This window comes from Mastacembelus armatus, chromosome 13 (genome assembly GCF_900324485.2).
Source record: "Mastacembelus armatus chromosome 13, fMasArm1.2, whole genome shotgun sequence".
Lineage (NCBI taxonomy): Eukaryota > Metazoa > Chordata > Actinopteri > Synbranchiformes > Mastacembelidae > Mastacembelus > Mastacembelus armatus.
Genome location: NC_046645.1, coordinates 16116401 through 16131123, shown reverse-complemented (window position 1 = coordinate 16131123; position 14723 = coordinate 16116401). Strand labels below are relative to the sequence as shown.

General features: G+C 39.8%; 1 protein-coding gene across 10 annotated transcripts in view; it reads right to left on the bottom strand.

Annotated features, from left to right (window-relative positions):
* Window positions 1-14723, bottom strand: part of msi2b (musashi RNA-binding protein 2b) — a 220870-nt gene that overhangs the window by 62842 nt on the left and 143305 nt on the right. For all 10 annotated transcript variants that reach the window (XM_026316669.1, XM_026316661.1, XM_026316713.1 and 7 more), the window contains exon 8: window positions 8532-8614. In XM_026316669.1, the coding sequence (XP_026172454.1) occupies window positions 8532-8614 (83 nt within the window). The remainder of the gene's footprint in view (window positions 1-8531; window positions 8615-14723) is intronic.

Genomic DNA, 14723 nt, shown 5'->3' with positions numbered 1-14723 from the left:
TCTGTCAATGTTCATGCTGCAGGGTTTATAACAGGTCTGCAGTAAGACCAGGTTGTGATCTGACCTTGGTATGTGCCTCCTTGACATTTGCACAAAGCAGGTCCAGTGTTTTACTTTCTCTGGTAGGACAGTTGACAAACTGTGAAAATCCAGTCAGGTAAGAGGTGAGAGTCACATGGTTATAATCTCCTGATATTATAATGAGGGCCTTAGAATGTTGAGTTTGTAATGACTCATTACTCTCATTACGTTCATTAACTGATTGCAGGTGTTTTTCATAAATCTCTGCATTTGTGAGTCTGCATTCTTGGGTTATGCTCATTTGCCAAACCCAACAGAACAGTATACTATAACAATAACTATAGTAGACTGGGAAGTGGTACAGAATGCTCTGGCTGTCCAAGGACCTTTACTGGGCCATCATGAGCATGCAAGAGAGAGTAAACAGAACACTAATCAGCAGCTTACCACTTAACTGCTCACACTCTGTTCAGCAGGTGCATACCTCAACTTCAGCCCAGCTTCCCTGGGAATTCCTTGTTCCTCCTCTGAAACCCTTGCCAGTGTCTCTGAGATGATCCATGGGTTTCAGCTGCAGTGCCCTTTTTGTTTTCCGACACCAGCCATTAAAGGATTAAAGAAAGATTTCATGTTTGGTGTGGCTGTTACAGGGTTGAGCTTTGAGGTGGGCAGAGGCATATCCCAGTAGAATTCCTATCAACTCATATACTTAGCATACCAATCAATACCAAGATGGTGCCGCTGTTTTGTCCGCCATCTTCCTCTGTGCGTTTGCTTTTGATAATTGTGTTTATTTTGCTTACCATTTACGATGTGTCATCTCTGCTGTCATATGATCATCTGACATTGTTAAAAATACAAGACACAAAATACAAGAACAACTTACCTAATTGTGCTAACAATAGTCATTCAAAGCCTCCGCCACCTTTCCTAGCATCTGTACCAGCCTATCTGCGGCGTCCTCTCTGACCATTGCCTGGCAACAAGAGGCACCGGAGATGCAGAAAGAGAGAAGTCCTCGTTAAACTCGACTTACCTGGCTTCTTGTGGAAATAATCCTGGCTCTTCCCTAAATGGAGTACCTACAGAATTTGGGAACTTTGATCTCATCGCTCTCTGTAGTATAGCTACAGGTGGCTCAGACTGGCAATCCCAGACGGTGGGTATTTGCTTCTGTGTAACTGGCCGGCGAGGATCCGGACATGGGGCTGCGTGCGAAGGAATCTCTGCCCACTCAGTCAAGATCCTCTGCAGTCTGTAAACTGCAAGCTGCTACTTACAGCCCTGTTGAACACTTGTTTGTTCAAAAACAAGACATTTATTCTGAATGATTGGATTACCTCCCATGATGTGGATTTTTTTCTTGCTCACGGAGACCTGGCTAAAACCAGGGGATAACAGTGCCTTCTCCTCCCTCCTCCCTCCAGACTACTCTTTCCTGGAGGAGTGTCCAGCCACGGTGAGGGGGTCTGGCTTCCATATTCAACCGAAATCGCAGCTGCCGCTTACTTCCTCACAAAAGCTAAAGTAGCTTTGAGCCACAACTGTTTTTGGCTCAATTTGTGTGTCCTGTTCCAGAGTGCTTATACAAGTTTTTAACACAGTGGGACCATGTCTCTTATTCATTTAACAACTGTCTCAGCTCAGGGTCTGTCTCAGATGTATTCAAGCATGCTGTGGTCCGGCCTCTTCTCAAGAAATCCAATGTTGATCCTGCACTTTTGTCAAATTTTAGACCAGTATCCCATTTACTGTTCCTGTCTAAGGTTTTGGATAAAGTTGTTTTCATCCAGCTACATTCTTTTTTGAAAAATTCCAATCTGGCTTTAGAACTCGGCACAGTACTGAATCCGCTCTCCTGAAGGTTCAGAATGATATCCTCCTGTCCCTGGATTCCAAGAAACCTGTGCTGCTAGTAATGCTGGACCTCACAGCAGCATTTGATGCTGAGGACGACTCCTCCTGACACATTTATCACAGCTAGTTGGCCTTCAGGGACCTGTACTACAGTGGTTCAGGTCCTATTTAACGAATAGAACCTTTTCTGTCGTGATTGGTGACCTTTCCTCCTCTCCAGCTCCCCTGACCTCTGGTGTGTCACAGGGTTCCATTCTGGGCCCTGTTTTATTTTCGTTGTACATGTTACTAATAGGATCAATTATCACAAAATACATTGGTTCTTTTCATCTGTATGCAGATGACTTACAGATCTACCTGCCAGTTGTTTCTAACTCTTCTGACAACCTCATATCCATCTGTAGGTTTTTGGATGACATTAAACTCTGGTTATCACAGAACTTTCTTAGTTTAAACAAGAGCAAAACAGAATGTATTCTCTTTGGCAACCCCAACCTCCCCAGTTTCGCGGCTTCTCGTTTTGACTCTCTGACACCTCACTTTAACCAGACAGTCAAAAACCTGGGGATGACCTTAGACAACAACTTAAATTTCCACAAACAAATTAACTCTGTTGTCAAGGCAAGCTTTTTTCATCTATGCCCCCTTGCAAAGGTTAAGCCCTTTCTGAATCGCAGTGACCTAGAGAAAGCTATTCATGCTTTTATTAGCTCTTGGCTAGATTACGCTCTTTACATTGACATTAACCAAGCTGACATCCATCGCTTGCAACTCATACAGAATGCTGCAACCCACTTGCTGACTAACACCAAAAAGCATGCTTATATCTCCCCGGTCCTGTACTCCCTCCACTGGCTCCCTGTTAAATTCCAAATTCAGTTTAAGCCTTTGTTGTTTACTTTTAGTGCTATTAATGGCATGGCACCCTCATACTTATTTGAGATTTTAAGTCCTTACCAACCCAACAGAGCTTTGCGTTCCAGTGGCCAACATCTGCTAGAGGTCCCTCATTCGAGGCACAAACAGTGGGGTGATCGTTCCTTTGCAGTGGCAGGTCGCAAACTCTGGAGCACTCTTCCCATCTCTGACCTGCCCCTGTTTAAAGCTAAACTTAAGACTTATTCAGACTGGCTTTTGGTTCATAGCATCACCCTGCCATTTTTGTGTTTTTGGTGTATTTTATATTTTTTTTTAGTGTAGATAGCCTTTATTTATTTATTTTCAATTACTTAGTTGTTTTTAATGTTGTAAACCACTTTGGTCAACCTGGGTTGTTGTAAGGTGCTATATAAATAAACACTGATTGATTGATCTCTTTAATGAAGTTTATGAGGGTGTTTTGACAGTGAATATGCTCATAACTCTCTCTCCTCCTCTACCACAGGTCTTTACCCATTTAAGGCTTCACTCAGGTTTTACCCTCCGTTATTCCCTGCCAACAATAAAGAGCTTGCTTTGCCTGGAGATCCAGGCAGGTCTTCTGGGGTTATGGTCTTTAGTATTTGGCGGCCTGGAAGAGCGTCGATCCCCTGGTCATTTATTCTGGACCCCAACTTGGCCTGGGGCTCCCACTAGAGACACTCTGAAAAGTTTTTGAGCATTGAGAGGGATGCACTGTCAGGTTGCAGTCTGGCTGCTGGTTTGCCTCTCTCTTGCTCTTGGTATGTGTATGTGTGACTAAAAGTTGTTGTTTTCTCCTGTCCATTGCCAGATTGTACTTCTGCCTTAAATTGTAGCAAGGCGTTCAGCCAGTTATCTCCTTAAAGTTTCTTGTCTCCTCAGCTATTTCAGGATTCTCTATGTGTCTCAGTTTCGCTCTCTCTCAATTCCAGTGCTGAGTCCTCTAACGTTCCGCTATACTCCTACCTGCCCACTTGCATGAGCCCCCTGAGCTGCACTTATATCACACTTCTCTCTTCTTCACCATACAGTTAACAGTGTTTTTAATAAACGCCTACATTTGCGATTCTGCATTCTTGCAGTTTTCCTTGTCTACTGCGGTCACATTATGTAACCTGGGTGTGCTTTCAGTATGTGCTTATGATTGCACCTAGAGGCAGTAAAGTGTGACAACAAACTGATTTGATGGCCACTGAACAGCTCACTGGATCAGTTGAAAGGTAGTAAGTTTGTTAGCCAAAATTAGGAACCCAGGGCAGGTGGCAATTCCATGTGAATGTTTTATTCGTGTGTATATGTGTTTGCTGCCCTGACAACCACGGTTTAGTGGCTCATAAAGGATGGATGGCAAAGGTGTTAATAATCTAGAAATCAAAAACTCAAAACTTATCAAAATCAACAGAAGTCCTAAGGTCGTCAGTCTTTTTGCAACACATTTTGCCATACAATACAAATGACACCAATACAGGAGACAGACTGTTAAACTGAGGGTAAATACACTTTGTATGAATCACAAGTGCCCTGGACCAAGTATAGTCAGAGCCTTTGTTGAGTGTCATACCCCTTCTTTCTTGTCTGACTGCTTGTGTTTCTTTTGTCGCCTTGGTAGTTATGGCATAAAACGCCTGCAAATAGTTTGAAATATAGATTGAACCTGTCCAAACCTGTTTTACAGGCCACTAATAAAGTGCTGCATTCAAGTAAATAAAAATAAATAAAATGATTGCATGTGAAACTCAATCAATATTTAGAGTCTGTCAGAAAAATGTGTTTTCCTGGTTGTTAAGCAGTCTAAGACACATTTCCACTGAATAAAAGTTTGAGTGAACCCATTTTGGGTATATTGCCTATACTTTATATTTTCTCTCACAGATCACTTAGATGCACCTTGATTGTTGTTAGATACATGACCTTCAGCTTTGAGCTGTCAGTGAGAGTGTACTGTAAGAAAAGGTTGCTCACTCCTGTTCACATTGCACAGTATGGGCAAAAAAGGATAGCAAAATCAATTGTGGTTCTCCCCCTTTACAGTATTATCTGAGTTCTGCTGTAGACCAGTACTCTTGGATTTTCACAATGCCTTCAGGAAATAGGGGCTTATATTAGCCCTCACTGACAGAAAGCAACAAAAGCAAATTAAACAAAAACACAGATGCTTATTTAGTGTGCATGTTGGAACTTAGTATTAATGCCTGTGAGGGCTGGGATTCCAGCCTGTATTTCATCTTCTTCTTACTCTATGTTTCTCTATTATTCCTTCCTCTTGCCAACACTCCCCTGCTGGTGTTAACAATGCACGCAATTCCCCAGTAGTCCAATTTATAGCAGGGCAGTCGATGAGTGGTGTGGAAGGAGGAGTGGAGCTGCAGGCTCTTTATGGGGAGATATCGACTAAAATAAAGAAATCATGGTCAGCACTGTTGAGCTCCCCAAACAATAAAAGCATGTGATGTGCTATCATGTGAAAATCAATAGCTAGGGGGTGCAGGGCTTCTTCCTCCTGTTTGCAACTCTGGGTTGTTTAGATGATGGCTGTTACATGCTGACTAAGTGACAAAAACTAGACCAGGGGAAAAAGAGCTCACATAGACAGCAGCATGGGATCATCTCATAATTAAGGAGAAGTAAGAGTCTGTATGGAATGCTAATGTGTGTGTGAGTGTGTGTCTTTACTGCACTGTGTAGACAATTTTTTTAATGCGGTGTTATGAGCACATGTTAATGTTCTGAGGACATTTTGGCCCATCCTCACACTTTCAAAGAGCTGCCTGAGGGTTAAGACTTGTTTTAGGGTTAAATTAGATTAGGTTTAGGATAAAATTTAGGGTTAGTCATTTAATTGTGATGGCTGAAGTTAGAGTAATTGGCTATGGAAATGTGTGTGTGTGTGTGTTTCTATGTCTGTGTGAAGATATTTTTTTAGGAGAATTATATCATGTTTACCAAGACCAATTACTAAAGACTGAACTAGCGAGAGGATAAACAATAAGGTGTGTAGTAAATTTGAAGACAATACGACACACCTTTTGTCCTCCCAGGTCAAATTTACCCATTCTGCTTTGACTGCTTATAAAGCAAGAGGTATAAAATAATCACCAGTTTTTTTCTTTCACCTTTTTAGTGAACTTGATTCCAACCTATTGACATATATTTTACACTTATAGTAGGAACCATCCATGTCATTTTTAGTTTATTATATGGAAGAAAACTGAAGTTATCACATATTAACTTTTGAAAACGGGTCAAATTAACCTGAAGACAACAGGAGGGTTAAAAGATCGGGCCTTATGTCTGTAGTGAACATCTCTTATTAGAGACTGAGTTACAATCACTAACCTCCCTGCATGAACTTGTCATAAATTGCTTGCTTGTGAGAAGGTGTGAATTCAGGTGATTTGATCATTTGTATTAACAACACACCTAAATAGCTATATAATGCCACACGTTTCTTTCACAAATATATTACCAAAGATTAAAAAGAACTACACTGCAGAGGTTCAAGTCATCCATAAGCTGATGCAAACACTTTAGAGACAACACACTGGATGTTACAATATTGTAAACAAAATAAAATTGTTATAACTGTGACCTCAAAATAAACTTAATATAAAAGAAATAACTAATGAAAATGTTACATGTCATGTCACTCAAAGTAATGTAATTCCCTTAGTGTGTACAGTTTCTTACCGTTTATATCCTGAGGAAGATCCAGTGAGGTTAAAAACAATCTTTAATCTTTTTAATTTTTTAATCTTTAATATCTGCCAACAACCATCATCAGAGCAGCTCTAACAGAATAAAGAGGAAAGAGTTTGACTTGAAGTTAAAAGGATCCATGAGGTAGCCAGTTTAAAGGTGGAAAAACATTCATAGAAGGACAAGGAAATATACGCCTACAAAGTAATTGATATTATACTGTCTGGTACAGCACAGGAGGATCTCCGTAGCTACCTGCATAAAGACCCTACATAAAGTTTCCAGCATGATTTAGAGACTTTTTCGAAAAACTAAACCCTAGCACGGAAATTGACAAGCGAAACTTCTAAAAAAAAAAAATTAAAATTATTCAAAAAGCACAAAAAATGTTTTCTGAGCTGTCGATGATGTAACAGTGTCTGCAGACTAAATTTAGTCAGTTCATGGGTTAAAGGGACACTCCATCAATTGACAATTGTTCATATTAATATTTATTTTAAATGCCACAGAGTTCCACTGAGCCTGTGCAATCTGCTGTATAATGTAATATTTGAGTCTGGAGGGAGCTTTTAGAAGTCTGACATCATCAAAGTTACATCAGGCTGTGCTTGAGACCCAAGTTATAAACTGAAGTTATGGTTTTACAGATGAGGACATTTAACAGGCTGGATGGCCTTATAAAAGACATATTTGAAGCCTGCCTCACACTAGAGACTAACGGTAGGATATTTCAAGAAGTACTGCTTTGATTTTGGCCATTCTTTTTTAATCTCTCTCTTGTCAGTTCCTAAACTTTAAAGACAAGTAGTTCTAAAATGCTGCCCATCAAGTTCTTGTACCCATTTGGCTGTGACCTATTCTACCTCCCTCTCTCTAGCCTTCTTCTCAGGCATAGGATGATGTGCTATGATCTTTATTGTTAGAAGTGGTGACTGGTGTTCAAACTAAGATACTGGTCTGTGGGAAGGGCTTTCCTATACACTATGGTCTTAATGTGCCCACCATGATCAGAGGCTTCTAGGAATGGCAGCTAACCATATTTTTGGTCAATCAGTGTGTCTAAGACGAGAATGCTCAAAATCAAGGCAGTGTTTTGAGAGTCACTTAGCCATAAATAAATACACTCGTTAACATCTGTGGTATACTTTCAGTAGTGCTCAATCTAAATCAATTCTAATTTGTATAAGAGAAACAGTCCTAATCTTTCATTGAGAGGTGTGTTTTGTGCAGTGATCAATTAGCTGAATATTGCCTATTGCAAATGCAAATGTTCTGGATGTAAATTTTAAAAGCTTAAACAAAGCAAAAAGCACTGGACAATACTTTATGGTACACTAACCATACGCTAACCTGGGACCCTCTGTTGGGCCCTCATGTCCATTGTGAGCTTTTATATCTGTTACAATGACAAACTTTCAGTCCTGGCTAGCTATTCCAGTCTAATTTGCAGAGCATCCTGCTGTGAAAATTGGACATTGGGGCAGAGGTAGGGCCAGGATGTTCTGCCCTTTTGCGTGCTTCAGGATCATAGACACAATTTCATGGTTAGTGAATGTTGTCCAGAACAGTCAGCTGACCTCCACTTCCCTCATCCCTTAGTATCACACTGGTGGTTGTGTAGGCTTGTGTGTGTGTGTGTGTGTTTGTATGTGTGTCTTTGTTTGTGTGGACAAATATTAAATATGAATGTTGTAAGAGAATTTTGGCTAATCTTCACACCTTCATGTGTTGTTTGAGGGTAAAGACTTGATATTAAAGCTTCGGTTAAAGTTAGGCTTATGTTTGGGTTTGGCATTAAATTCTGACAGTTTAGGAGTAGGATTAGGGATTATTATTAATTATGTTTATTAATACTAATAATAATAATAATAATATAACTATTATTAAGTGAGTGAGTGTTCTGACAACTATACATGGCATGTGTGCACATCCCACTGTACATCCAGTCTATTTCAGTGTCAGTTTCCACCATCATTTTCACTGCTACACTGAAAAAAAATCTAATATTTATCAAGATGTGTCTCAGACATTCTGAAAATGCGATGGGATCCACTCACCATTTTATTATTGATTTCATGAAAATGGATCTCGCAGACTTTCTCCACCACATCCTCAATTTCAAATGTTACAAAGCCAAAACCTGCAGATTAGACAGAGGGGTAGAAAGAATAATGGCAGGAGAGGAGACAGAAGAGGAAAGAAACAGGAAAGAGAGGAGGAAGAGACACTTCGTCATCATTCCACAACAGCATGATCTGCACACAGCCAAGAACACTCAGGTGGAAATGGAGCCTTTCCCCTTACAAAAATGGTCTGCTTCCTTAGGTTCACTAACCATCATAGTCCCGGTGCAACAAACACCCTGAGGCGATCAAAATGATACACATCTCACAAGTGGACTGGTGTGTTTTGGTTTAAAGTGAAGAAAAGCAGAATAAAACAGCCACAGAGACCAGTAAAGGCCTTAGACTGGTATATATACTGTGTTTGTTTTATTTGTATTTCAGCAGAGAAGTTAACCAGATTAGTCTTGAACTAGCGGCAAAACATTTTGAGTATTATTCCACATTTAGGATAAGCTTCCAAATCAACACTCCAAGGTTAATAGTGAAGTGCAGTAACACATGGTAATATAGTAATTCACTAGCATTAGCTGATCATTTGCATATCATACAGAAATATTTGTGAATCAACTACAATACAGAGCAGACAGCAGTAAAACCTGAGTGTGTACATGTTTGCACTCTTTAAGTCTGTGGAAACAGATAGACATTACAGAGTATTTTAACAACAATTCCACTTTTTGTGAGTCCACTGATATATCCAAATATTTTATAATGAGGATCAACTGACTGTGGTTCCAGGGAGGGGCTCAGCAAATCTGTGATGGCACACCCTTGTCCAAGACTGACAGAAAGTCAGAGGAGGCTGTGTTCAACGTTTTGGGATGGGAGGACTATTGCATTACTGGGTTTGCTAGAAAGGAAAGCCATGTCTCCAGTTTGGACAAGTTTCTAGAGGAACCTCTTAACAATCCATACTGTACAACACAACAACATTTGATAAATAAATAGAGCCTGTTTTTACTAACTGAACCCATTCGGACACTGTTGAACATAAGTAGCACGGGTAAGTGCACCTACCTCCAGCAGTCACTTGATGAATGACTGCATTTCGTAAGTGGTCACATTCCATGAATACAAATTTAACACATAACATGAATGAATTTTAATGTGAAGACATTTTAAACCCCCTCATGAAATACTGACTGTCGTGCCAAGATTAGCTATTAGCCAGGTTTACTGGAAAAAATATATAGATATTTTTCAGTCAGTTTAAAATAGTTAGTATTATGCTACATAAAACCATACTGTGTCATGAATGTGGACGAAAAAAAAACATGATGGCTGATGTTACAATTTCATAGGCAGACAAGACTTCTGTTTTTCACAGATTAGAGTCAATCATGGCCTGCCACATTCACTACTATCATCCCATTAAAACACTGAGCTCCCACTGTTTTGGGGACACAACACACTGCTTGGGAATCCTGTGGAGAACTATCCTCAGAGTAAACTTATTGTTGTCTGGAACTTGAAGTTTCATATGTGGACATATATGAATACACAGCAACTCAAATATCCAGCCAAAATCAGGTGGCATTTCTTTTTAGGCTGAGGTCACTATTTTAGATATGCTGAATTCATACTTGTGTAGTATGTTAGGTACACAGTGCACAGAGTCAAACTTAATATGAAGCAACTATAGGAACATATACCTGTACAGGTGTCAGAAACCACTGTATCTTAACACACTAACAAACCCAGGTGTGCACTGTCTCTTCTGCCATCAGAGACTGACACAGAATGACAGGTTTCTACCTCACAAAGCAAACTGCTGAAATGAAGAGACTAAAAATGCAGGCACACAAACTCTCCTGCTTTCCATCCACACACAGCTCAACTGACAGAAATGATCTACGTCAACAGTGTGTTTAGAAACGGCTGCATTGCCACCGTGGACATCATGAAGCACCAGAACAGTTGTATTTGGTGTAAAACCAAAAGCTTTTAACTGTGCACAATTCAATAACCCAAAGGACTCCAAGTAAGACTATAATAAAGAAAAGAAGCAATGCCTTTATTGGAGCATACACACTGCTGTGAATTGCATTATTTTCCCAAACAGCATGGGTCAGAGTGACTCATTCTAGTTATTCCATGGCCACATGCCAGCAATTGAATTAATAGTACTGTTTCTTCATATTCTGGGCAATATACAGTGGGTACGGAAAGTATTCAGACCCCTTTAAATTTTTCACTCTTTGTGTCATTGCAGCCATTTGCCAAAATCAAAAAAGTTCATTTTATTTCTCATTAATGTACACTCAGCACCCCATCTTGACAGAAAAAAACAGACATGTAGAAATTTTTGCAAATTTATTAAAAAAGAAAAACTGAAATATCACATGGTCATAAGTATTCAGACCCTTTGCAGTGACACTCATATTTAACTCACATGCTGTCCATTTCTTCTGATCCTCCTTGAGATGGTTCTGCTTCTTCATTGGAGTCCAGCTGTGTTTAATTAAACTGATTGGACTTGATTAGGAAAGGCACACACCTGTCTATATAAGACCTTACAGCTCACAGTGCATGTCAGAGCAAATGAGAATCATGAGGTCGAAGGAACTGCCCAAGGAGCTCAGAGACAGAATTGTGGCAAGGCACAGATCTGGCCAAGGTTACAAAAGAATTTCTGCAGCACTCAAGGTTCCTAAGAGCACAGTGGCCTCCATAATCCTCAAATGGAAAAAGTTTGGGACGACCAGAACTCTTCCTAGACCTGGCTGTCCAGCCAAACTGAGCAATCGTGGGCGAAGAGCCTTGGTGAGAGAGGTAAAGAAGAACCCAAAGATCACTGTGGCTGAGCTCCAGAGATGCAGTAGGGAGATGGAAGAAAGCTCCACAAAGTCAACTATCACTGCAACCCTCCACCAGTCGGGTCTTTATGGCAAAGTGGCCCGATGGAAGCCTCTCCTCAGTGCAAGACACATGAAAGCCTGCATAGAGTTTGCCAAAAAACACATGAAAGACTCCCAGACTATGAGAAATAAGATTCTCTGGTCTGATGAGACCAAGATTGAACTTTTTGGCGTTAATTCTAAGCGGTATGTGTGGAGAAAACCAGGCACTGCTCATCACCTGCCCAATACAATCCCTACAGTGAAACATGGTGGTGGGAGCATCATGTTGTGGGGGTGTTTTTCAGCTGCAGGGACAGGACGACTGGTTGCAATTGAAGGAAAGATGAATGCGGCCAAGTACAGAGATATCCTGGAAGAAAACCTCTTCCAGAGTGCTCAGGACCTCAGACTGGGCTGAAGGTTCACCTTTCAACAGGACAATGACCCTAAGCACACAGCTAAAATAACAAAGGTGTGGCTTCGGAACAACTCTGTGACCGTTCTTGACTGGCCCAGCCAGAGCCCTGACCTAAACCCAATTGAGCATCTCTGGAGAGACCTGAAAATGGCTGTCCACCAACGTTCACCATCCAACCTGACAGAACCGTAGAGGATCTGCAAGGAAGAATGGCAGAGGATCCCCAAATCCAGGTGTGAAAAACTTGTTGCATCATTCCCAAGAAGACTCATGGCTGTACTAGCTCAAAAGGGTGCTTCTACTCAATACTGAGCACAGGGTCTGAATACTTATGACCATGTGATATTTCAGTTTTTCTTTTTTAATAAATTTGCAAAAAATTTCTACATGTCTGTTTTTTTCTGTCAAGATGGGGTGCTGAGTGTACATTAATGAGAAATAAAATGAACTTTTTTGATTTTGGCAAATGGCTGCAATGACACAAAGAGTGAAAAATTTAAAGGGGTCTGAATACTTTCTGTACCCACTGTACTTTTTAAGTATGACTTGATCACAACATGGGTATTATTTTTTTATTTTATTTGCTTTGTCAATCATCTCTTAAACATTATAATCACAGAATTGACCCATTCAAGGAATAGCAGGGTCATCAGACAAGTAGTAAACAAACCATATGTATCTAATGCAACCACTTTATTTGAAGGTTAAACTAGTGTTTAACTATTTGTTCTTTTCTCCTTCAGGTGCAGTAGGTTTGACTAACCCGGTGGCGGGTTAATCACCTGCCTGACTGTTTGTGTTACATGACCACTTGTTTTAGTCATGTTTCCGTTTGATCAAGTCTCAGATTTTAACTGTAACTAATTTATATCAGTGATAATCAAAATTACAAAAAAAATACAGAAGACCAAAGTTGCAAAATAAACAGTAATAATTTTAAATGCATTATTTTTCATTGCTGAGACAAATATGGGCTGCATTATGAAAACTGACATAAATTACTTTTAAACTTACAATATGATTCTCAAATTTTGGAGATATTTGCAGATCTAAATTAAATGAATATTCTGTAGTGTTGTGTGTACATATCTCAGTATGACTACTCTTGATTTCTACCTCAGGCCTTCCTCCCTGTGGGGCTGTGCACATATACACATGCATTTGTATCCAATAGTTTCACTGTGTACACTGAAAAAAACCTTCAGATGGACAGATTCAATACAATTATTCTGAAGGTGCGCAAGTAGGTATGTATCTGAGTGCCGATCATATACTTTTAGCCAACCAATGCACATGTTTAAATCCAGCCATGGCCATCGTTCAACAGATTTGAGTGTTTCCTCCCAAAATCACACACTGTTCTGTTTATTCTTCCAGTAACTTAATTATCTTGGTCAAAAAGAACAGATTTCTCCAGAGAAAATGGAGAAAAGTACCCAAAAACTACTCAGTTAGGTTTAGGCATTGAAACTACAACGTTATGTTTGGGCACTATAACTACTTGGTTAGGTTTAGGAAAAGATTTTGACTTGCATTAGGCCATACTGACCTATATACACAGATAACCCTGTGCATATCTATAAAGGTGGTGAATATCAGTCTGCGGTTCATTTGTGCAGGTCCAGCAGCAGAGGCAGCTCTGGCTAGTTTAGCAAATTAAAGTAAAATCCAAAATGTGTTATAGTAAGATGTTGTTCCACCCCAAGGCTCAACAACAGTATTAGTGCTTCTTTTTTAAATACACTTGAAGTTTGTTGAATACCATTGGAGGGATGAACAGCATGCTTTGTTCAGATGATTGTGGTGCAAGTCTCCATTTAGTTTTATTGTTTTATTCATTAAAATCTTTTTTATTAGTTACTTATTTGCCAGTGCAAAGTAGGTTTTACGCTGTAGGTATAGACAGGGCTGTTAGAAGAGGTCCCTGGTAAAATGTCACATTTGAAATTCCTGTAGTGTAGGTTTGATTCTAGACCAAGGTTCTTGACATCTTATGCTATACTGTTTGCTGTATTACAGTAAATTGAATTATTTTTCACATTTCTTTACAAAGTCACTTGTGATGGATGATTAGAAAGACACAAAGGGCCTGGTCTGTGTTACTATAGCAAAAAAAAAAAAAATCCTTCTTTGCTAGCCACCTCCCACATTATCAGTACGCCAGCTACCACTTCTGACATCCAACAAATCAGCTGTCAGGAGCAATTTCTTAGTATGCTCTGCAGCTAACATACAAGCACCATGATGGGAGGCATCGACAGAGAGGGGGTGTAATGGTAATGGAGAATGAGAAAATAATCTGAGTGGGACAGAGAAAGGGGGCATTTATAGAAATTCATCTTGTAATACCTATACATGATGTATACAGAAATTAAACAACCCACATGAGGTTTTTCTGCATAGTCTGTAGCCTATAATTAATGAGATGGTTATTACAGTAAGTATTACATGAGCAATTTAAAGCATATTCCCCCACTGACTTCCAACCCATGAATACAGTTAGTGGGAATGCATGGTCAACAAGTGGCGCTGCTGCTGGGAAGTCAGTGTGAACTTTAATGAAGTTTAAAATGTTTAATGGATTATATGAAAACAATGCATTTAATGTGAAAATCCAGAAAAATGATTTTTGTGGAACCTGACTCACATATTCACCACAAAATGCACCAGACTCAGATTTGCTGTGTAGAGAAGATTATATGGATAGCTTTATCATTTTCTGCTTAGCCCATTTGCTTAGTAATTATTAACCCTGATTGTGAGAATATTTTCATTCCAAACCCTCCAAATAAAAAGACTGATTTTACAGTAAGCATTTCGAACAATCCTTATGTGCCCATGGCAGCACAGAAGCTCTTCAGATAC